The sequence below is a fragment of the Macrosteles quadrilineatus genome, unplaced genomic scaffold (genome assembly GCF_028750875.1).
Source record: "Macrosteles quadrilineatus isolate MER2022 unplaced genomic scaffold, UCM_ALF_1.0 Scaffold_9__3_contigs__length_116548681, whole genome shotgun sequence".
NCBI lineage: Eukaryota > Metazoa > Arthropoda > Insecta > Hemiptera > Cicadellidae > Macrosteles > Macrosteles quadrilineatus.
The window spans coordinates 35,001,009-35,024,668 of record NW_026542602.1 but is presented as its reverse complement, the minus strand read 5'-3'; the positions used below and the strand labels follow the sequence as shown (position 1 = coordinate 35,024,668).

The following is a 23,660-nucleotide window of genomic DNA, read 5'->3' as shown; positions in this document are numbered from 1 at the left end:
TAAATCACATTAATTATTAATGGCTTTTTGGCTTTTTGCAAATTAATCCATTAAATATATTCGGATATATATTTATTTCGGGGTATATATTATAGCTGTAAGTAAACATATCTACTAATATTGGTGTGTTGTGTTAATATTTTGAGTGATGAAGATTTTCTCATAATTGAAGATCATCCTCCAATTATAGCTACATATACGATCAAAACCTATATTATTTACTTATTGTTATACATGAGTGTTGTGAAAGAATCCACGTGAAGGCGATTTCTACGAAACACTACTGCTCCGTTAATAGTGGACGGATTTTTACAAACGATGTGTCAAAATCAAGTATTTTTTGTGAGACGCCCCCCTCCACCAATTCCTGTATTAAAAGTCCTCGGGATTTGCCCCACAGGCCATCAAAATCTCAATATATTTATTATGATGAAAAGATTTTGTTTGATTATACAGACGAATAATTGTATCAATTACAGCTGTTCATAGTAAACACATGATACTGTACACACAAGAGCGTTCGTTTCCAGAGTGAGTTCGTTTACAGTTTCGATAACTGGAGTGGAATGATTGAGTTTGAGTTTACATTATCTTTGAGTTCCCTCTTTTAAGTCATCGGACATTATGTGTTAATCGTTTTGAAATAACACCTGTAATACTTTGCAATTGCTCGAATTCGAGCAACAGGTGCACTAGTGATTCCGAAGGCATCTAACAAGAGACGTTGGACGTTACTTAAAAAAAATGTTGTCACAATGGATATAAACATAACCTCCTGCGTATCGGAGCCGATCGGAGGCTATGATGTAAACCACCTTTAGATTTTAAGGGAAAGGAACAGTCATAGCTTTGCAACTCTAATACCTGTCCTATAACCTATACTTACCATAGGTAGCTGTAAGCAAAGTAAAATTTTAGTTATGGTTTGACGGGATGGGAACTTTTAGGAAGATTTTAAAGGCCTAGTTAAGACTTAGTAATGTGCTGACAATATAACACATTATAGATTTGATTATAGACAACGATGAAATACAGAATATTATGCAAATTAGTGTATCCAATCTTACTATAGGTGTACTTTTGACTTTACAATCTTAGGTATACCAACAATCATAATTGTTACTGATAATTCAGAACTAACATCATCAAAACCTCCTTAGATGATCCGGTATACCCCAGTTTGGGATGAATACATTCAACTTTAAAAAAAACAGAATTAATTTTAAATTAAATCGAAAAATTTACTTTGAGTGTGGATTTAGGGTTTTTACTCTTAAAATCAATAGTATATTTCACGATATGGTAAAAATCCATCACTAAAATGTATGTAAATGAACATGAATGTGTACATATTGTTCTCATTAAGACTTAATCGAAAATATAAACACATGTAGTGCAACGTGAAATACGTATCGTGCTGTTTATATAACTACCAACCCGTTTACCGATTATCAACATTTTTTTATAAATAACTTTACCCGGTAAAAGTAAATTATCATTGGTTGTGAATCGTTCAGTTATAAGCTTTGTATTATGAATGTTTATTTATAAAGTTTGTGATGGTATTGTTATTTAGTTGCAGATTACCTGACCTACCACCAAGGTGGTGGCCGCCATCTTGGATTGCGGCCGCATACACCGTGCGTAAACACAATATGAATGAAATTATGTATAATTAACATAATAAGACTTAAAATTATTAAAGAAACTTTTTTTAAGCAGTTTTACGGATCGATGAGAACGAATGGAATCAAATGAAATGAGTAGTAATTTCGAGTTGAAAAGGAACATAAATATTGTTGGTAATAAGGTAATAATAACAAAATATTATGGTCCAATATGACTTATCAAAAGATATTTTGATCGGGTTAAAAGAAAATGTATGTTTAATAAGCCGTTGTTGCATTAACGTGTCTTAAAGTTATTGATTTAGATTTGTTTATACTAAACGCGATCATAATTGACATTTTACTGATATGCCTGGGTTTTTGTGATGTTGAAATGTACGGTAATAAATATTTATTCAAGAGCAATAGCACACACAGATATACACTACAACCATAACTAACACCCTCTTCTAAGATCACTGTTTATTTATAGAATGACGTCGAACTCGTCAATACAAACCACGAACCGAACATAGATTTTTCTCTTGTCTGCTGCGGTCAATGAATAAATATTTTTATCATGGATCTATAGTAAATTACGAAACGTTCCCATACCTAGAACGTTTGAATATAGTAGTAGTCGAACTGATCAATAACAAACCCCGTCCGAACCTAAACTTCTTTTACATCTGCTATCGCTACGGTAAATTTAATATTTTTTACCGCAATACATTTCGGAACGTTCCAGCATTTCGAACATACCGTACAAAAACAATCAAACAAATGTACACTAAAACTTACCTATTTTTGCCAAGCTCGCACACACGATCCATATCCCGATGATGAACGGAGTCTCGACACGGGGGAACTCTACGTTAAACACCGGGTAGTTCCTGGTCTTCCTGGGCCCCAGGGTGGTCTGCTGGGTAGTCGGGGGCTCCACCCGGGGGATGGTCATGGTCGCCGGAGCCTCCTCATAGTCCGCGGGGTTGAGGTCGGGGTCCTGGGCGAGGGCGAGGCCCCACAGAGCCCACCCCACACACACGACCACTGCCAATCGCATGGCTAGGTGTGACGCCCCTGTATGCTAGGGATGGATCCCTCCTGTAACCGCGACATTGTCTGTGAACGACCTGCCGCCAACTGCGACTGCGGTGCGGAACCGGGAGTTCCGGGATGAAATTTCCCCGCTGGTCCCGTTTTTCCCGATCGATTCGCGGGTTGCCGTGTTACCGGTCGGCACTGGGTGGTTTCGTCTGGCAAACTAATTACGGGGTTTCACCTTGGAATTTTTGCAGCCACAAAATTAATACTGTATTTTAAATTGATAAATATTTAGTAATTTGTATGGTTTAATACTTTATTTTACATTCTGTCTTGTTAGGAATTGGTTTGGTTACGAAATGAATGTTACGTTAACATAAATTAAACCAAAAAAAAGACCAAATTTCAGAACTACTGTACATATCTATTTTTTTATATTTTTTTACCAAATATTTTACTATAAGCTATAAGCTATATAGGTTGATGTATAGTCAACAAATTTATTCTATAAAATAAACTCTATAGAAATTCTTAAACTTCTTTTTACCGGCGTTTTCATATAGGCCCCTAATCATTTTTCACAGGATTGAAGTTTCCATTAAGTCCTTTGGACTAACACATTTTGTGCTAAAATATATTTTACCGGTATTAAAATATTACGACTACTCAATACAATGTGTAACAGAAAAAAACAGTTCATAAAAGAATATTCAATGTGATTCTAAATTGCATGGTAATACCCCGGGATATGGCTCCATAGCTAAAAATAGGAAAAAAGTGAATACATACATTCTACTAGTTCGGAAAGGTTCTCTCAGCGAGTTAAAGCAAGGTTTCATTATGCTTCCTGGGAAAAGGTAAAGTTAAGCCATACAAAAATGGCGAGAATGCAAACTAATGAAAATATCCTATGGCTTTCATCTGGAACTAGAATATATTATATACATTCAGTTTTCATATACTATGTAGAAAAAAGGTCTAGATTTTAATATTTTCTCAGGTTTTTTTTTGTTCTAGTTCGTTTTAAATCAGTTTGGTTGTAATGCAGTATATCTTAAATCAGTTTGGTTGTAATGCAGTACATCATCTATCATCATTTATAGGAATGAAGGTTCCATATCAATATATTTTATAATAACGTAGGTTGAATATAAAACGTAAAAAGATATAGCAATTTAGTTTTAAAACGTCAAATTTCATTGGTGGAAAGGTCTAAGCCGATTTGAGCCTATTATATTGTTTTGACGTAAAAGATAATAACGTAGGTTGAATATAAAACGTAAAAAGATATAGCGATTTAGTTTTAAAACGTCAAATTTCATTGGTGGAAAGGTCTAAGCCGATTTGAGCCTATTATATTGTTTTGACGTAAAAGACCCTTAGCGTCGCTTCAAGAAAAGGGATGCAATAAATAAAATCGCAAACGTTTCCGGTAAAGGCCAATTTTGTGTATTATGAATTACTGCTTTGTATTATTTTCTTACAATTAATTACTTACTTAATCTGTATGCATACGTTCTCTGTATAGCTTCGAATACCAATAGCTTGTACAGTTTAATGTTTAGCCCCATAATTATCCAAATAAAAAATTAGTCATATATCTTACTTATGATGAATATTCAAATCTACCAATGTATTTGAATATACACAAGAATTTATACTAACAGATAAAGGCCTATCTGATGGGAATGGAGTTTTCGACTCCCGGACATAGATGTATGAACATATCCAGCATATTGAACGCATGACATTCGGAATAAATAATCTCTTCACATATTGGATTCTAGGCCTATTGAACATACTGTACAAAAAAAAAATAGTTTGGATAAAATATTCAACGTTAGCCCAATCAAAGCACAATTTAATTCTCTTAATTATTTTGTAAGCAATTTCGCAAAACCCAATAAAATAAAATCTTTGTTAATATGTGACTTGAATTTTTGGATAGTCTCACAAACTCGTACTCTAGCTCACAAGTGCTACACACACACATATATCTTTAACCTTGTGAAGGTATTTTCCCCATCTTACTAACGAGTGCATTGCAGGAATTACAATGCGAACGTGACAATAAGTCGTAAAGTAATAACAGGTTAGAGACAATAGATTTCTGCCAAGGTCTTGTGATAGCAAGTGATAAGCAAAGAGAATATCTCAGCTGACTAGAACTAGGTCTAGAAGGTAGCGCAAGTTAAGTTGTAGGTAAAGTGGTTCGTTAAAATTTAATTGTCTTTTGAGGTTTTCCTAATTTGAGTGATAAATTGAAAAAAAAAAAAAAAAAACGTTTGCCCAGCTTTGTTTGCATATTTTGAGATGAGTCGGACATTTACTTTATGATATTGCACAATTGGGTAGATCATTGCAATGTAAAGTATGCTTTCCTTCTGAAATCAAATATGCGTTTTCAATCTCACAATAAAACTAGAAACAAGTAAATGTATTTTTCCTACAGTCACCTGACAAAGTTGCCTTCCTTGCACTTATTATATCACAGAATGTTGCTAATTGCTGCATCTACTTACTTTTGCCGAACACTTTTTACTTTTGCCACAATTTTTTTTCCGCACACCAGGATTCCAAACAATTAAACAACACAAAACAGCGTCCTTTTATTAGGCACGTAATACGTGTACGATTGAAAATAAGTCGGCAACGACTACGATCAGCTGGTGCAGCGTTTCTCATTTCGTTCAATGTTGTGGATTTAACATAGCCTAAAAACGTGTTGTACAGTGTTTGAAAGACTTACTCGAGTAACTTTCCACACTCGCCTACGCCCTACAGCTCGCCTACGGAGTAAGCATTTCTCTCGCGTGCAGCAAAGTGCCACTTCACCCACTAGCACAGAAAACGTACTACTATAACCGTTATAGTATTACGTTTTCTGTTCCCACTAGTTACAACAAATAAATATTTCTGATTAACCTCAGCTGGAACTAAGATGTATGGAGTAAAAACCCAAGGTTGGAACAGTTTATCAGCTATATTTTTACTTTCTCTCCCTATACATAGGTTATGGAAAAATCATTGCTTTCGTCTAAATTTTACAGTCCCCTTGAGTCCCAAAAAGTGATTTTCGAAGTAGGCCTATTGTCTGTTTGTATGTATGCGTAGATGTGTACCACAGAAAACAACTGTGGCCCGACTTTGTTCAAATGTGGTCTATAAAATGGTCTCTAGGAGTTTTTTTATTTTTTTAACTTGTTTACAAAAAACTCATAAAATATCGGAAACATCTAGTTTTTACATGAATGGCCGGAACAATTTTGATTAAAATTTAGTCCGTTATGGCCCTTGTTCAAAAGTTCAAAACAAAAAAATCCCATTGCAGTAAAAATTACGGTTTTAAAAGTAGGCCTAATTGCAATTGTTGTGATTTCTTTAAGAAATATCATAGATACACCCATACCCATGATAAGGACTGTTCAAAACAAGTATGTGTCATATTACTGATACGTTTATTTTATTTCATTCCATACAAAATGTAAAAAATCGTTTTATAGTGTACCTAGTATAACTAGAGTACTTTTTACTGATATAGGACCTGATGGAAATTTATCTTTTATTTAGAAGAAGTTTAAAACGTAAAAAGGAAATTGTTAGCATATTTTTTTAGTTTCTATTAAAAAATAAACGGAAGCTTACATTCAAACAATTAAAATTACATTATTTGCAAATATTGATATGTGTATTTGGTTTTCATTATGTCATTCGTAAACGAAAATAATTAACTCCTACTAGTGTGAATGTTTATAGAATGGCTCTGAAGTGAATACAAGTAATGGGTAACACTCCGGGAAATTCAACGGGGAATTTTCCCCGCGCGTACAACCCTGGTCACCCTACACCACGGCGATCCAACTATTGAATGAGGGGAGAGAAACATTGGCGAGTGCTTGGGGAAGTTTTCTCACGTGTAGACAATCAATAAATAAGTGGCTTCAGACAATTAACTATAATCTTGTGAAAGAAATGTATAAAATATATATTTTCGTACTTAAATATAAAAAGTAGAAATTCTAGAATTTTTACAAATACACAAATACTGGTGTGTAGTTTGATTTAAAATTGCGTCATAAATTAATCAGTTTTATTTTGCTTTACCGAATATTTAAGTAGGGAAAGGGCTTTCCACTTTCTTGCAACACAAAGTCCAGTAATACTTTAATTTTGTGCTTATAGTTTGAGTCTACATTGTTTTAGGATATTTACCAGGAACCCTTGAGTATTTTGGGGTAAACAAGCACAACATAATATATCAAAAGTTAAAATTCAAAAATTCAAAATTCAAAATTCTTTATTAAGTGCTCTTATACAGCTTAACAGCCAATTACATAAGGCACTAATACACAATAACATAAATAACATGCATGACAACTACCCTACAGCAAACAGCATACAACTTTGATACATGCACATAAAAAATATTAATAATAGAAATAGTTTGAAACTGGTTTTAAATAACTATATTACTTATAGATAAATGAATAAATAAATTACTGATAAATAAATAAATCTATATGCACTAACAAAGAACCATAAATAAACAATAATATACAACATGCAACCAGCAAACATGACTAATTGGCACTTTTCATTAAAAATTATTTATATTACTATTTAATTTAAATCTAAACATACTAAAAGAATCATTAAAAATATCCACTTCTCGGCAAGACAAATTATATAACCTACACATGTTGTTTAGAGGTGAATAGAAGCCCAAATTAGTTTTTGAAAATGGTATAAAAAATAAATTTGCATTTCGTGAGGTGAGGCGAGGAACAGCAAAGCTGATACATGAAGCTAAATCACTATTGTCAACGCTACCATCCAAAAGTTTATATAAGAAAAGTAATGCATTTAATTTACTTCTTTTTGTTAGGCTAGGGACTTCAAAAATATCTAATAACTCAGAATATGGCATCAAATTAGTATAAAATCCAAAAGCTTTATAAAATAAAAATTTTAAAAACTTCTTCTGAATGTTCTCAATCATATCTGAAAGATAATTTACATGAGGATACCAAATCAATGCTCCATACTCAAGTTTAGATCGAACCAGAGAAAAGAATAACAACTTTAAAGATGTGGGGTTCTCAAAATATATACTTGACCTCTTGATAAATCCTATTAGTGAGTATGAAGCTTTACATTATGAAATCACATGATCATTAAATGAAAACTTTGAATCAAAAATTACTCCTAGATCTTTCATTGATGACTTTCTGTCCAATATTATGTCTTCCATTTTATAATCAAACATTATTTGAAATTTGGGTGTTTTTCTGGTATAGGAAACTACTGAGCACTTAGAAACATTGAATTTTAAATGCTTCCTACTCCAAATGATCAAGGAATCTATGTCTTGCTGCAACTCATAACAGTCATGTACATCATCAATTGTTTTAAATAATTTCAAATCATCTGCATATAATTTAACACTTGACTATTAGCGAATTTCCCTATAGGGAAGTAGCTATTACCGTAGGTCTCATGGTAAGACCTAAGCCCGGGACCGATTTACTTTTTCATTTTGATGTCCCCAGAGGCCAAAAACACCATTCATTCAAATTTTTATATATCTATATATAGAGATATATATATATAGATATATATATATATGTGTCCATCCGCACGATAACTTGAGTAATTTTTGTCCGATTTTGATAAAATTTGGTTTGAAGGTGTAAGGCGGGATAAACTTGAATGAGTTCGCGAATCAGCATGATCGGACTATGGGAACGAGGGTTTATGGGGGGTTTTATGGGGTAAAAATAGGTTTTTCCCATTTTTGACCCTAAAAACACGAAATTTCACATTTCTTTTTAAACCATTTTGTAGAGCTTAAAAAAACAAATAATTTAGTATATTGAAGCGTTATTATGCGCCTAATGGTTACAGAGAAAATTCAAAAAAATTGTAATTTTAAAATTCCTATGTTATTCTTATGGAGAATAAGTCAACTGTTGTAGTTTGCTTGTTTATGAACATATTTTGATCGATTTTGGAAAATACTTTTATTTCTTACTAAACTATTATTATTTTATTAAAAAAATCTTTTTTACCCTCCATGTTGCAGCAAACCTAAGTACTCGTTAAACTAATTCTATTTAAATAGGAAATAAATGTGCTATTTTTATGGAGGCATTTTAGTGTAAATCCAATCAGGTTAATGGAAATTCGCTTAGTCTGCAGGTTCGCTGCGGCGGGGGTATTTTTGATATAATTTTGTATGTCATTAATAAATATTATGAAAAGCAAAGGTCCTAAATTTGAGCCTTGAGGAACACCTGATCCGACTACAAGTTCCTCTGAGATATATCCATCACAACAAACATATTGCTTTCTTTTACACAGATATGAACTAAAAAACTCTACAAGTGATGGAGTTAATCCAAAATAATTTAACTTTGATAGCAGAGTTAAATGATCAACTTTATCAAAAGCCTTTTCAAAGTCAGTGTAAATAACATCAACTTGTTGGTTATTGTCAATTTTAGTGCAACAAAACTGTGAAAAACTCAACAAATTTGAATTAATTGATCTCTTGGGGAAAAATCCATGTTGATATCTACTAATATATTTTTTAACATGAGAAAAAAGTCTGTTATAAATAATTGATTCAAGTATCTTGGCTGGAGATGATAAAATAGCTATTGGTCTATGATTTGAAATGTCATTACTTGCACCTTTTTTAGGGACGGGGACAATCTTAGCTAGTTTCCAACAACTAGGAAAATAATTAAGTTAATAAATAATTAATTAAGTTAAGTTAATAAGCTCAAAAGTTCATACCAACTAGTAAATAATGGTGGTTGAATTGATGCTGTGACTATTACCGCAGAGAATATATTGTCTGTGCTGTGCTATTACTGCACCATTGACTCAGGATACTAAGGTGAACTCCTCTTCTGTATGAATGAACCAAATGTAAACATTGTCAGTTTTGACTCAGATATTCATATTACCCCTCACAGAGTCTGGTCAAAAGTTCTACTCTCTTTAAGTGTTTTAAATATATTTTATCATAGAAACTTCAATGTGTGTACAGCAATTTCTAGTCCTTTAGTTGGTGGTAATATACAGTATATGGATTTGAACAGATTTAGTAGTATGGCGTAAACTATCGTATGTCACTCGTCCAAAATGTGTTTACCGGACTCATATGGTAATCCCATACTCGACCTCCTCTAGCACGGGAACGACCACTACTCGTCCGGTAAATACTTATTTTCAGGACTAGTAACGTAATATACTATTACGTCATATACTATTACGTCATACTGCATCATAAACAGCTGTTTTAATACCTTGCGGGTCAAAAGTAGCTTTTTTTACTCTCTTTTTTAGGAGTAAAAAGTATTTTTAGCCCCTATGGAGTAAAAATCAGCTGTTGTCACCTCAGTTTGTAAATTTTTATTGTTAACAATCGCATGTATTGAAAGTTTGTGTCGTTTGTTAAACCGTACACTTACACAATCATAATAGAAGAAATGATCAATGAAGTGAATCAGAAGAATGAGAAATCAGAGAAATGAATCACTTACTAAACAATTGATAAAAGTCAGAAGTAGTTTTGTGAGGTTATCTTTAAATTAAAACTATTTTAGTTTTGTAACATGGTTTGCTCAAATAACAGTGCAATATGACAAAAAATATAGTTCATCACACGGGCAAAAAGTGTCTTTTCAACTCTCCCTCATTTTCCAACCTCCGCTTCTTCTCGATTGTAAAACTTGAGCTCGGGTAGAAAAAAGTCAATTTACGCTCTAGTGATGAAATATACTATTAACATTTGAAAAATTTCCTTTTTTTTGGATTTCAAAACTGTATACACCAGAATCCCAGCAAAGCTGTAATTAATGTCCCACAATCGCTGAACACTTTTAGGATGGGGTTATGAATTAACCTTTCTAAATTCCTTGAAAACTGGTGTGTTATAGGGCCCAAGGGTCTGGGGGTGGCAGGACGCAGCCACCGAGCCATCCTGTGACAGAGTCAACACAGAGTGGAATTAGACTGAGCCTTGTAAAAAGCTTTCCAAGTAGTCAGTGTGCCATTGATGTAGTCAGGATGAAAATCCATTCAGATGAATGGAAATTCATTTATAGTCCGTGAGGTAGGCGAAGGACTCTGAGGGATTGACGTCCCGTCCACCAACACACGCGCACTCACCAGCAGGGCCCTACCTACCCCAAGGCGAGTGACCCATGTGTGTGTGTGTATGTGTGTCTCTGTGTGTGTGAGGGCTGTAATATCTTGGAGTGCTTCGCCGGCCTCACGGACTATATAGTCTGCAGGTATGCTGCGGCGGGGTGTGTGTGTGTGAATTTTCATCATGAATATCACATTACTCCTGACAATCGTAAAGATAATCATGCATGAATGAATAAATCTTAAGCCCAGCAGTATGACAACAAATTTACAGAACTTATTTGATAAAAACATACATAAATGTTATATTAATAGAAATAGAAATAAAAAGTAAAATGTAAAATTTATGTTTGACAAAATGAGTACAAAGGTTTATGGAATATGCAGACATGGGCTCCTAGTCTGTGCGTCAGACTGAGGTTGCGTAAAGAAAATTTATTATTTGCTAAATTAGAGATAAATGATGAAGGAGATGAGTGCAAGTTAAATGGTATCTTGCTAATATTATAAATCTGAAAGTTTGTGTGTGTGTTTGTGTGTGTGTGTGTGTGTTGCTCAATCACGCATAAACCACTGGACGGATTGGGCTGAAATTTGGCATGATGATAGCTCACATTCCCGATTAACATTAAAGCATATTATTATCCCAAAAATCCTTTCGGGCTCCGCCCCAGTGGCTCTGTAGTTCCCCATGTTAAGCTTATGGTTTTTCATATTTAAAAGGAATTAATGAATCTTAACAGCTGTTTCAATTAAACAAGTTGGTTCTGTTCTATGATGTTCAATAGCATAAAAGTTACAAGGATTACCAACAGGGTGCAGCACTATAATTTTTTTTTTTTATGACAACAGCTAATTTCCAACCAAAAGGTGAGTGAGCGTAGCGAACAAACTTCAACCTGGAGGCGAGTTAGAGTAGCGAACGAGCTAACCTGAAGGCAAGTGAGCGCAGCGAACGAGCTCCAACCTAAAGGTGAGTGAGCGTAGCGAACGAACTTCAACCAGGACGTGAATGAGCCATGCGAATACTTATGAAGTTAAACGGGGCAAAGCCCGCGGGTACAGCTAGTGACAGGAATAAATGTGAGAATGATGAGAAAATCAAATCAACTACAAACAAGTTAATAAATACTCTAAATTAAGTAGAAAAAGTAATATTTGCAACATTTAAGTAATCGGCTGTCAAAGGAGGTTAAAAAAACATCCCAAATATTGCATGCAACGTGTCTAAATAAAATAACTACTAGCAATAGGTGTGAAACAAATCAATTTAAAGACAATAGAGGGAATTTTGAATCCAAATAAATGTCGGAGTTTGGAAACAAGAGAAAATCAAGTTTTACAGTTTAAGAGGAGGGCTGGTTCGGATTGCAATCACTGTTCTGGTCAGATAATTGTTTAACCTCCAATGGAGACAGCCCAGCTGTGGTAAACCTTCAACCAGAAATGATCTGATTGAAACTGGCTAGATCACAACACCAGTGTAAACCTGATAAATTATTTCTAAATATTTAACTAAACAAAGAGTTTTTTTTCTCATAATTGTTACATTACTGCATGCCATTTTAAAACAATGAATATTTTAAATGAAAGGTTTAATCTTTTATAGAAATAGATCATGACTTACTTGAATGAAAGAATGATACCAATAACACGTACTAAGGTTTGCTGCAACAGGGAGTGTAAAAGTGTTTTTTTATGTAAAATGTTAATAGTTAGTAAGAAATAAAAACATTTTCCAAATTTGGGCAAATTAGGTTAATAAACAAGCAAACTACAACAGTTTACTTATTCTCCATAAGAATAACATGGGAATTTTAAATTAAAATTTTTTTGGAATTTTCTCCGTAACCATTAGGCGCATTATAGCGCTTCAATATACTAAATTGTTTGTTTTTTAAGCTCTACAAAATAGTTTGGAAAGAAATTGCAAAATTTTATGTTTTTAGGTCAAAAGTGGGAAAACCCCATTTTTACCCCATAAAACCCCCCATAAACCCCTGTTCCCATGGTCCGATTATGCTGGTTCGCGAACTCGTTCGAATAAACGTAGGTTTACACGTTTGTACCAAATTTCATCAAAATCGGATCAATTTTGCTCGAGTTATCGCGCTAACGGACACATATATAAATATATATATAAATACATATATATGAATTTGAACGGATGGTGTTTTTGGTCTCTGGGGACCTCAAAACAAAAAAGTAAGTCCGTCCCGGGTCTAGGTCTTACCATGAGACCTACGGTAATAGCTTATTCCCTATATGGGAAATTCGCTAAAAGTCAACTGATTGGGAAAAATGTATTCTTTACCAATTATTTTGAATGATGCAGATACGATTGGTTATTGGTAGTACAAATATTTCAATTAATTGTTTATCATGAACTGTAAACACTATAGTTTTAAACAGTGTTATCAACGTAATTACAACCCAATAAATGTAATTCAGCAAGTTGGATTAGAGAGGTATTCTCTTTTAGGTAATCAGAATGTCAGCAACCTTTGGAAATATTTCAGGTAGCAAGGACAAATTAAAGCAATAATTCATATTGGTTTTATCTTGCAATCATTATTGATCAACAAATCACAGCAGGCAATGTTCAGTCATGTAGGCTAATCACTTTGTGAAATTACATTGATATTTTGGAGGTTAGGTTAGATTTTTCCAATGGCTTCATAAGGTGGATACATTGTATTTAGAACTGTTGTGTGAATCTTGTAAAAATCCCCTAGTAGGGACATGATGAAAATAAAGATCAATTTTAGATAACATTTTATTATAAAACATCTTATAAAAACTATATACTTTGTATAGTGTGAACAACAATTAGGGTGGAGGCTCCGGTTATGGCCACCATACCCCTTATGGCCACTTTCATTTTATTGGTCCATTTTTAAGCTTAAACCTGTTTTGAACCAGTAAAAACACAGCTTACTATAAACAGATGACTTTGGGCAACATATTTAGTTGGTAGACATTGTGAATCTAATACATGTGGCTGTGCTGTTAGAAATTTCACCATGTGATGCACAGATTTGTTAAGTTTCTTGTGAAATGCGTTAAGAGTTGTGGCTGTTTCTGAAAATCATAGAAAATTCATCTGAAGCCATAGGAAGGTGAAATTTATTTTCCAGGTAAGAGAAAACTCTGTATTTACTATATGATTGTATTGCAACTCACATAACCTCAAAACAAAATAGATAAGTACCATGGCCATTAGTGGGTCACAATATTCCTGGAGTAACTAGTTATGGCCACTTTGTGGCCATAAGGGGATTCATTCAGTTCCTATTTATGGCCATGTTTTGATGTTGATAGTATTTTAATATGTAATTTTTTGCTGGATAAAATAAATATTGAATGGGCTTTAGAGTAGCTTTTTCATAAAGCCTGTAAGTAAATCCACAAACAAAACCAGGCCTAGGCCTTCTTATTAATCTAAGATTTTTTTTTATCACAATTTTATTTACAATCTGTTCATTTTTAGAACATTTAGCAAATACAATAACAACTTTTAATAAAACGTTAGTTAATCTCTGTCCATTGACAGAGTTAACTTAAAAATATTTCAATGAAAAAATAAATATGTAAATAAACAAGGGAAAATTAAATTGTTCAAACAAAACGTGTGCTTGGATCCAAAACATGAATCCTTTTTAGCCTGTATATACTGGTGCTGTTGTCCAAGAGGTTTAGAGCCAGGTGATTAGGGTGATTTTCAAGTTTCTTTAGATATTTTGCACTAAATTTGGTTATTTAGTGCAAAATATCTAAAGAAACTTGAAAATCACCCTAATCACCTGGCTCTAAACCTCTTGGACAACAGCTAGTAAAAATATAGCATACCATAATACTATAGAAATAAATTGTCTTAACAAAGTTTTATAGTTTAGCCTATGCTTAATAAGGCCCTATTAATTTTTTTAAAGTATTTATCAACTCAGCCACATTTGCTAAATAATTTAAATCTGTATCTAGGCCTATCTGAAAAAAAGTTTTTTATTAGGCCTAGAATATATTAAATCCTTACAACCCTTTAAGATAATATTACTTTTTTCAGGAACATGGCTTCAAGAATCAATCGTAAGGGTGGAACAGATAAAATTACTAAGAAGAAGAAGCGTTTTCAATACTCCCCTTCGAAAGTGGCCAGAGCCCTGGAGGCAGTAAAAGATGGAATGCAAGTAAGCAATTTAATGTCCCAAGGACAACTCTGAGAAACAAATTGTCTCACATTTCCCCAGCTGAATCTACAGGACACTGTGGACCTCACTCTGTGTTAGGTAAAGATGTGGAAGAAATGTTGGTTCAGTGGATCATTGATTGTGCTAATATGGTATTTCCAGTGAATAAGGAAGATTTATGTTCTTCAGTGAAAACCCTGTTGGATGAAGGAAATGTCAAGGAGAACTTGTTTTTTAATAACCGGCCTGGGAAAAATGGTATTATTCTTTTCTAAAGCGGCATCCTACCATTTCCCAAAAACATGCTGAGTATGTCAACCGAGCTAGGGGTGCAGTAACTGAAGATAAGGGTGATTTTGTTTTAGCTAAATTTTCTCTCACAGGAAAAAAATTTCTTCGAGTGACAGAATATAAATATGTTGGTGTAATTTTGAAAAAAATATCAAATTCTGAATTTGAAATTCAGTGTCTGAAATGCGTTGACTCAATGAAGACCCGATTTGTAATAATTGAGAATGATGTATCACAAATAAATATTTCGAACATTATCGGTAAACTGCCAGAGCCAAGCCTTAAAGAACATGGTCGATTGTTGTTAAATGTATTTCCAGGAGCAGTGAAAACAGTGGAAAAACACTATAAGACTATGATAATGTTCTATCTTACTTTGTCATTATTTCTTGAGAATCTATATTATACATGGAAACATTTTGTACAAATTTTATACGCTGTAATTTTTCTTACAGTCTTTAAGAAGAAAGGAAAACCCTTATACCAAGTCTTGTAGTTTTTTATAAATAAAGTATTAAAACATTGTTTGTGTTTTTAATAAATTAACCTTAATTTGTAAGCCTATTTGAATATTTAGATTGAGTGGCCATAAGTGGGGAAAGGTATGGCCATAACCAAGCACTAGGTGGCCAAAACTGGAGAAATAGGTATTATTTTTTACAAAAATGTAAAAAAAAAAATTTTAAACAATAGTTAGTTTTTCAACATGTGAAATGAGTTGTTAAAAGTTCAAATTACTAGAATAAGCATTTAAATCAGTAATAGAGGCAATATCTTTTGCAATAGTAAGTAACAAAATAAAGGAAATGCTTAAGGTGGCCATAACTGGTGCCTCCACCCTAAACCTTCTGTGCAGTACAGTTATCATACAAAACAACAAACAGTAAATAACGTATATAATATAGAATGCAATAAATAATAATACAATTCACCATCCACTTTTGCTAAAATAAAATTTCACTTAACTAACCAAACTCGAAATGGTGAGATAAAAAACTGTCACCATAACAGCGTTAAGTTTGAGTTTTTTACAGAACGCAGTGGGCAGTACTGGTAAGATTCGGAAATAAGATATTTTATTGGCAAACAAATACAATACTTAAATACTTTAAAAAACCATTGAACATTTCATTTCTATTATCTTGACAGAAACGAAACCCAGATACAAGAAACTGTTTACTACTGTAAATAGAATTATACAATACAAATTCATTCGTTTGCTGTATTGATTGTTCAGTTATAATTAGTATAAAATAATACTGTGGGTTATACGCTACCGGTATCTTTGGTAATTACAAGAAAAATCTGAAATACAACATATTATTTCACTGTAATTGGTGTATATGATTGAACAGGTATACAATTAAATTAGTTTTAAACAATAATTGTCAGAATTCTTTGCTTATAATGGAATGTTGTAAGAGATTAAGGTGTTTATCTTCAACTTTTACCTATAGTTAAACCACCAAGAAGTAACATATCATTATTGTATTAAAAGTTGGTGTCAGTTTTTCTATTAAAACCCTTTCCAAAGCTACAAGTTGAATACTGAGATTTTAAATGACGTACTAACAACTTCTTAAAAAAACTCAAAAGGCAACTTACTGTAATATATGTATCTTCTATAGCCACAACTTAACACGTTCGCTGCGCCATTTAGCTTATTAAACGACCTTACACCCTAAAATATATTATAACATAATAACATACCTTATGATGGCAAAAGAGTTTCCTATGCATGAGAACTGCTTCCCAACATATTTTGTTAATTTAGTGCCATTTAAAAAAGTGACACACCGGTGAGTGCTCACCTTCTGGGGCACGCTCGCACTAGCCCACCGAAGCAAAGATGGATTGTTTCCCCTATGGCATTCACGTGTAAGTTTTTATCTCAGTATTATTCACATGATTATTTTATAAAAAAAGAATAAAATGTAAAAATATAAAATATATACAATTTTAACAGTTTCTTAATGGTCAGAATTTTACTGTTTGTGCGTGTCAAAGCACTCGCCAGGACAGAGTTTGCTTTTTGACCTGGACAAGTCTTGCACACGTTTTTGGTATTTTTCTTGTCTTGTATCTGGTGTTGACATGACAGTTCTTACTCTGGAACCAATTGGGATCATTCGGCAATGGTATAAAGCACCGACAGCGAGTGTGGAGTGCAGGGTTGCCACGCGTCCTGATTTTGGTTCCTCGTGCCCGTATTTAAGCCTATGTTAATCCAGGAGGGAGGGGGGCAATGTCTCGATTTATCCCTGACATAAGGTGGCAACCCTGGTGGGGTGGCACGACTGGCAGAGACCCTGTGGGTTTTGGCAACAAACTTTCTAAAACATTCATGTGGAAGACGAAGAATGACAAGCTTGCTTGGTTCATTTAATATATATTGTGCAGAGTGTGAGAGTTCAGAATTTGAGAAGATTTCGTCCAATAACAGATTGAAAAACTCAATAGGCCTAACTTAACCACGTAAAGGCACAAGGATTTTTTCTTCTCTAATAAATTCAACCTGTCTCAAGACTGCAGTGATAAAACACTATACAGGAGGATTAGAATCGGGGTTGAAATCTGCCTCAGAATCCCTCAGGAATCGAATAGTTCTTCCCTAGAGGCGTTTGGTTCCTTCACTGAGCAAAGAGACACATCAGAGTCACTGCCGATGTCATCATCTGACTGCAATGCAGCCTGGGAAGTTGAAGCAATTATAACACAATTAAACAGACCATAAACAGATATATGGCATAAAAATAATAAACGCAAAATTGAAAATTTAATTAGGGCCTACACCAACTGTAAAAAAATATAGGTAGGCTAAAGAAATCCACAAACAGTTTGCACAGGAAACAGAGAGGCTATAACACGGACAAAAATTCTCCCTGCTAAATGAAATAGACGTGGTATTGACACTCACCGGTGCGCACACAGAGAGGCGGAACTAGAGCACTCACTTTTGAAGCGACCTGCAGCAAACGTGTTAAGAGTAGTTATGTAAACTATCGAAACCGGAAAAATAACTTACATCTTAGGCGGGTTACACACCGGTATCTCCGACATAATGTCGCCGATATTTATCGTGCTGGCAACATGCCTCTCGAAAACCAACCTATGTTAACTTATGAAGACATACACACCAGTGTCGCAGGCGCGTGTCTCGAGCGAACCAACTGGTCGGTGTTTGGACAGACATGTCTCTTGTCTCTTGGGCCCGAGTATGCGCAGAACACGTTTCTAGTATATTGACAGTATATTGACAGCCTTTCTTCAATGCTAATTGATTTCCGATTGTTATTATCCTCGATGCTACATTTATAGCATTTTAACATTTTACATTTTACATTTTTTACATTTAACATTTTTTATTTACATTTTAAGCTTTTCAGGGGGTTGAAACAACTGTCTTGTCTAAGTAAGTTTACTGGACAACTGATTGTCTTTCCAATAAGGATGGGTCCAGAATTCTCTTCGAACATGTATTCTTCGTCGTCGTCGTCGTCTTCTTCTCCTCAACCCCAACAGCAACAACACATCATCTTCTTCTGACGATGACATTATTGAAACTGATGAATTTTGTGATTCTTTCACATTCATGTCGCCAGCACGTGCCTCTTCCCATGGTTGCATTTTATTATATGTCGCAGATATCATACCCGCGACATCAGAAATATCAGCGACATTATGTCTGCGATCGATACCGGTGTGTAAACCGCCTTAAACATATTAAATCAATGTTAGAGAATCAGTCAACTATGTTCTCTGGATACTGTTGGTCATAATACACCAGGGGTGTAGGGGTGTCTACTTCAGTATACTAAGTGGATGTTTAAACCAAAAGAACACTTCAATTTTTAATTTTATTAATTTTTATGAAAGATTTGAGTGCTGCTACCTATACAATTATTGTAATTTTGTGCTCGTGAAATAATCTTATTCTTAAGCAAATTAACATTCACTCCTTAACTTTAACCATCTGGACTAAATGCTCTTTATTTTATTTAGAGCTAGTAAAAAAAGGAATGGTTATGAAGAGAAACAAGCCAGGTCAGGTGATTACTGAGTAGAAGTAAACAACCAGCTGGCATTCTTCTGGTTTCTAAAGCTGAATTTAAAAACCATTAGCTCTTTTTAATAAAATGTGTTCAGCTGTTTAGTGTTGTTATAAATATTTACAAAGAAAATATAACTGTTAACTCTTAACCAGTTAAGAATGAACAATGTAAAATGTCATTTTCATGATCAAACATTATGTGATCACATTAGCTACTTACTGTTAGCCTGTGGGCTAATAAATAATTTTCTGCAACTCAAACTATGAAGTAATACTGATTTGTTCACAATCTCAGCTGTTTTGGGCCGCTAGATTGATCCTTTCCACCAGCTGGTCAATCATTGGTTGTAAGTCACAGAGTGTTCCATTATTTTCTATGACAACGTCCCATTCTTTGATCGTGTCCAAGTCACACTCTGTTTCCTGATCGTCAATACCTGAAAATTATCATTGATTAGTTAAGTTTTAATAAATAACTAGTGTACATGTTGCTCGAAATCGAGCAATTGCAAAGAAGTAAAGTAGTTATTTAATAAACAAATAACTTATTTAAATACCTGTAATAAAAGTCGTGATTTCAGATGAGTTTAAAAGACTCAACTCATAGATTACGTACTAAACAGTTCCATATAATCAACATTTCTTGTAAATATTTTATCATTTTTCAAAAGCTGATCGCTGATCTGGTTTTTTAGTGTATTCAACAAATATTTCCCACTTATAGCAGGTTCTCCATGTTGATCTTCGTCAATGATAATGTAGTCTGCATGGTACTACCCATTGCCGCCAGTACGTTTACAAATTTCAGTAATTTTTTTTATAGCGATAACATTTTGTTTACATTACTTAAGAACTGCCTGATTTTCTGCATAACCTCTCTATCACAATTATTGTATTTGCTTCAATTGGCAATAATTTGGCTAGTTACTGTTATAACGTAAGTTATATCATCGAGTTAACATGTATACTCAATTATATACGTGTGGCCTTTCGATTCTGCATTTTTTCAGGTAAATGTAACCATTGAAAAAATTCAGAATTGAAAGGCCTAATGTTGTTCAGATGGTTTTTTGTTTCCCTTAATTGTGAATAATGCAAATCCTTCAATAAAAATTTTATTAAGGTTTCTTGGATGTAGTCCATATATTATTAAAATCACTTGACTTTCATGAAAACATATATTTAAAGTCCTTGCCGTACCAGTTTAATTTGAAGCCTTAGAGTGTTTTCCTTTGCCAATCATCATAAAGCTAAGTCCGTGTTTCCTACAAAATAGTAACACCTCGGCTAACATCCTTGTTCATTGTTTGTGGGAATCTTCATATTGTATGTGTTTTTCATTATATAGGAGGTAAAATATATCAAATTGCCCAGGCTTTCTCGATTTTTTACATTGTAAATTAAAAGTAAATGTACCCAATGTGTTTCGGTGAATTGAAAAATAAAAAACAGCAATTAAAATATACAGCTGATCAAAATGTAAACAATTATGTTCTTCATAATGTGTTTGGGTGACCGAAGTTAATGTAATAAGACTAATAAGTTAAGTTAAAGAATTACTTTTCAAAACTTCTATTGACAACAGCATGCAGTAGGGCCTACTGGATACAACTAAGTAGGGTAGTAGGCCTAAGACTAATAAATAGTTTAAGATTAAACATTAAATAATATTCTGAAGAAACACTTGTACCAGAAGTGAATACCCATCCTCTTTTCTGCCTTTCGTCTTCAGTAGAAGAGACTCTTACTGTAACAATGTTTTTATAATTCTCTCTGAACCACTGAAGATCCGTTCGCCTTCTCATATCCGTAACTATCCATACAGGCTTTTTCATTGCTGAAATGTGAAGCAAATACCGGTTACTGTATTAATGTTTGCAAAACCAATAAAAAGGATGACTTAAAATATGAACCATTTTTCCAAGGATTGATTTGTAAGGGTGTGCAATCACAACAATTGAGAGGGGTTCTTTAAAATAATGCAACCATTTTCAAGTAAAAAACTGTAAAAAATAGAGTGATTGATTTTAAACAAATAAAAATAGAAAATTATACAGAAGATTCTCAATTATCTGTCCTACATTGGGACGACATAAATGGATAAGAAAAAAGGGTTAACACCACAAAGAATTAAAACCATTGTAAAATGTTAAGAATGTTATTTTAAACTTTAAAATTACATGTCTGATACCAACGTAATTTAAGCCTACCAATGGTTTTTATTTTACAGCCAACATGACAGATTTATAAAATTAAAACACCACTTCCGTAACAACAGTTAATATACAACACAGTAATACAGCAATAATTATCCTCTGATCCACGAGTCTCCTTTTGCACTGAGACGGAAGGGGTAGCAGAGAAAAATTGAGGTGAGTTACGAACAGTGTGGTGTCCTAAATATTAATGTTGGTATGCAGGGTGCAACAATTAGGGCTACAAAGTAAAAGTTTGGATGCAGACAGAAGTGCCTTAATCGGATGGTTCTAAGCACCATCTACTAAATACAGCCATGTAAAACAGAAATAGTGTGTATTTATTAAAAACGAGATAACCAATTAGTAAAAAAGGAACAATTAAATAAAGCAGTATTTTTTAAGGTTATTCCGTTTTCCCCTCATTAAATAGTTTCCGTACAATAAATATGATGACTAAACATTGAATGAAAAGAAAAAGCTTTCTTACCACCCGACATGTCAACAGCTGCTCTGCAAAAGTAACCGTTATCCGAGTTTCTTATGTCTTCACTCCACTTTATCATCTCTAGTCTATATTGCTCCTTATAATCTCCTGTCCCCATCAGTTGATCAAAGTCCAACCCTTGGCTGTTTGCAAAATGTGACTTAATTGGAGCCGACAGCTTTATATTTACTGCAACATCTTTAACTCTGAAAAAAATTTATCATAATTTTCAACATTACCGGTACTTATTAATTGGCAAAAATGATTGTATCAAAAACCTAATTCCTTTTATATTTTCATTAACCATAAAGTTCTGAATGTTGACATTTAAACTAATCTGGTAGGCCTAAATCCACTTAGTTAATCCAATTATTTCTCATGCAATCCAACGAAAGACTTGTTAGGGTCGTAGAAACAAGGTGTACCTGTGAAATAACAAGACTGGTTTTCTCAGAGACAATCTGCATAAAAAGCAAAAAATTAATAAATTAAAACATCATGTCACTTAACAAAGAGTAGGCCTAGGCCTAGGCCTAACTTAGGCCTACTAGTAAAATAATTAAAAAAATTTATATTTTATGCAAAGAGTTTTAAATTAAAACACATTTTGGCAAGCTTCCTAAACAATTAAACTATTCACGGAACTAAAGACATTTTTAATCGGGAATAGAGCATTAACTTATTGTGTGTTTAGATTTAACTAAATCTAGCATCTAGCTTTAGAATCGTTTGTTTAGGGACACATTTCAGGTCTTATAATCTTGACTTAAAAAGGGGACCAGCCACCCTTCTTCTTGGCAGATCAGACTAGCCTACGTAAAATGACTTAAGTAACTTAACTTAGGTAGGCCTACTTAGGCTAGGGATGAGCATCGATAGTCAATATTTTCAAAACATCAATGTTTTTCTATCGATGTTTGATGTTATTTACATCGATGGTAGAGTACCGATGTTTTTGTTAAATTACATTGAGGTTTTTGTCAAACATCGATGTTTTGGACAAGTAGGTACCGGTATTGAAGTATCGATGTTTTTCATGACTGAATTGTAGGCCTATTAGTTTGCAGTACAGAGAGCAGAAAAAAAACTGGAAAAAAACATCAAGTAACTTAACACTGATGTTTTAAGCTAATCTATGTTTTCTTAACAATGTTATCAGTAAGTTAAGCTACATCGATGGATGACCTCGATGCTCATACCTAAGTTATTAGGCCTAGGTAGATAAGAAGCAACGGTACCAAATTAATGGATAAATGTTAAACCAAACAAATCAAGTGGATATCAAGTGGGCCTATCGGTAGTCCGGTAGGCCTACTTAAGTAATTACCTTTCATATAATATGTCCGTAACAGTGTCCTTTCCTGATTTCCGCTTTCCACTAAATAGTAAAATTAGTTTAGGCACTTCTAAGCACATGTCAAAATAATTTCCTGAGTCAAGGCCTAGCAAGACTGTTAACTTTTATAATTTGCAAGACTTTCTCAAATTTACAATGTCTGAATAAGTTAACAAATTTAAAGAGTGGAAGCAAACAGCATGTTTTTTATGTGAAGTAACGTTAGTAAACTATAGCAATTGCACTAAATTTAACTATGGCACAAATACAAATTGCATGTTTAGTTATCCTCCACAAAATAACGT

The 23,660-nt window shown here is 33.6% G+C and overlaps 2 protein-coding genes across 8 annotated transcripts in view; both read right to left on the bottom strand.

Annotated features, from left to right (window-relative positions):
* LOC129004470 (probable Na(+)/H(+) antiporter nhx-9) overlaps positions 1 to 2,765 on the bottom strand; it is a 114,673-nt gene extending 111,908 nt beyond the window's left edge. For all 5 annotated transcript variants that reach the window (XM_054433068.1, XM_054433069.1, XM_054433070.1 and 2 more), the window contains exon 1: positions 2,409 to 2,765. In XM_054433068.1, the coding sequence (XP_054289043.1) occupies positions 2,409 to 2,670 (262 nt within the window). In that variant the 5' untranslated portion in view covers positions 2,671 to 2,765. The remainder of the gene's footprint in view (positions 1 to 2,408) is intronic.
* A 7,830-nt stretch (positions 2,766 to 10,595) lies between these two features.
* Positions 10,596 to 23,660, bottom strand: LOC129003906 (phosphomevalonate kinase). Of its 3 annotated transcripts, XR_008491657.1 has the most exons (6): positions 23,347 to 23,660; positions 22,445 to 22,480; positions 22,023 to 22,225; positions 21,028 to 21,174; positions 19,558 to 19,774; positions 10,596 to 10,641 (listed from the first exon to the last, which is right to left on the bottom strand). XR_008491657.1 is itself a non-coding variant. In XM_054432242.1 (5 exons), exons 1-5 carry the CDS (start codon positions 23,433 to 23,435, stop codon positions 19,629 to 19,631), a joined length of 621 nt encoding a protein of 206 aa, XP_054288217.1. In that variant the 5' UTR covers positions 23,436 to 23,660; the 3' UTR covers positions 15,994 to 19,628. The 3 variants fall into 3 exon arrangements, 2 of the variants coding, with proteins under 2 accessions (XP_054288217.1, XP_054288218.1); XM_054432242.1 differs by lacking the exon at positions 10,596 to 10,641 and having other exon boundaries at positions 15,994 to 19,774; XM_054432243.1 differs by lacking the exons at positions 10,596 to 10,641; positions 22,445 to 22,480 and having other exon boundaries at positions 15,994 to 19,774.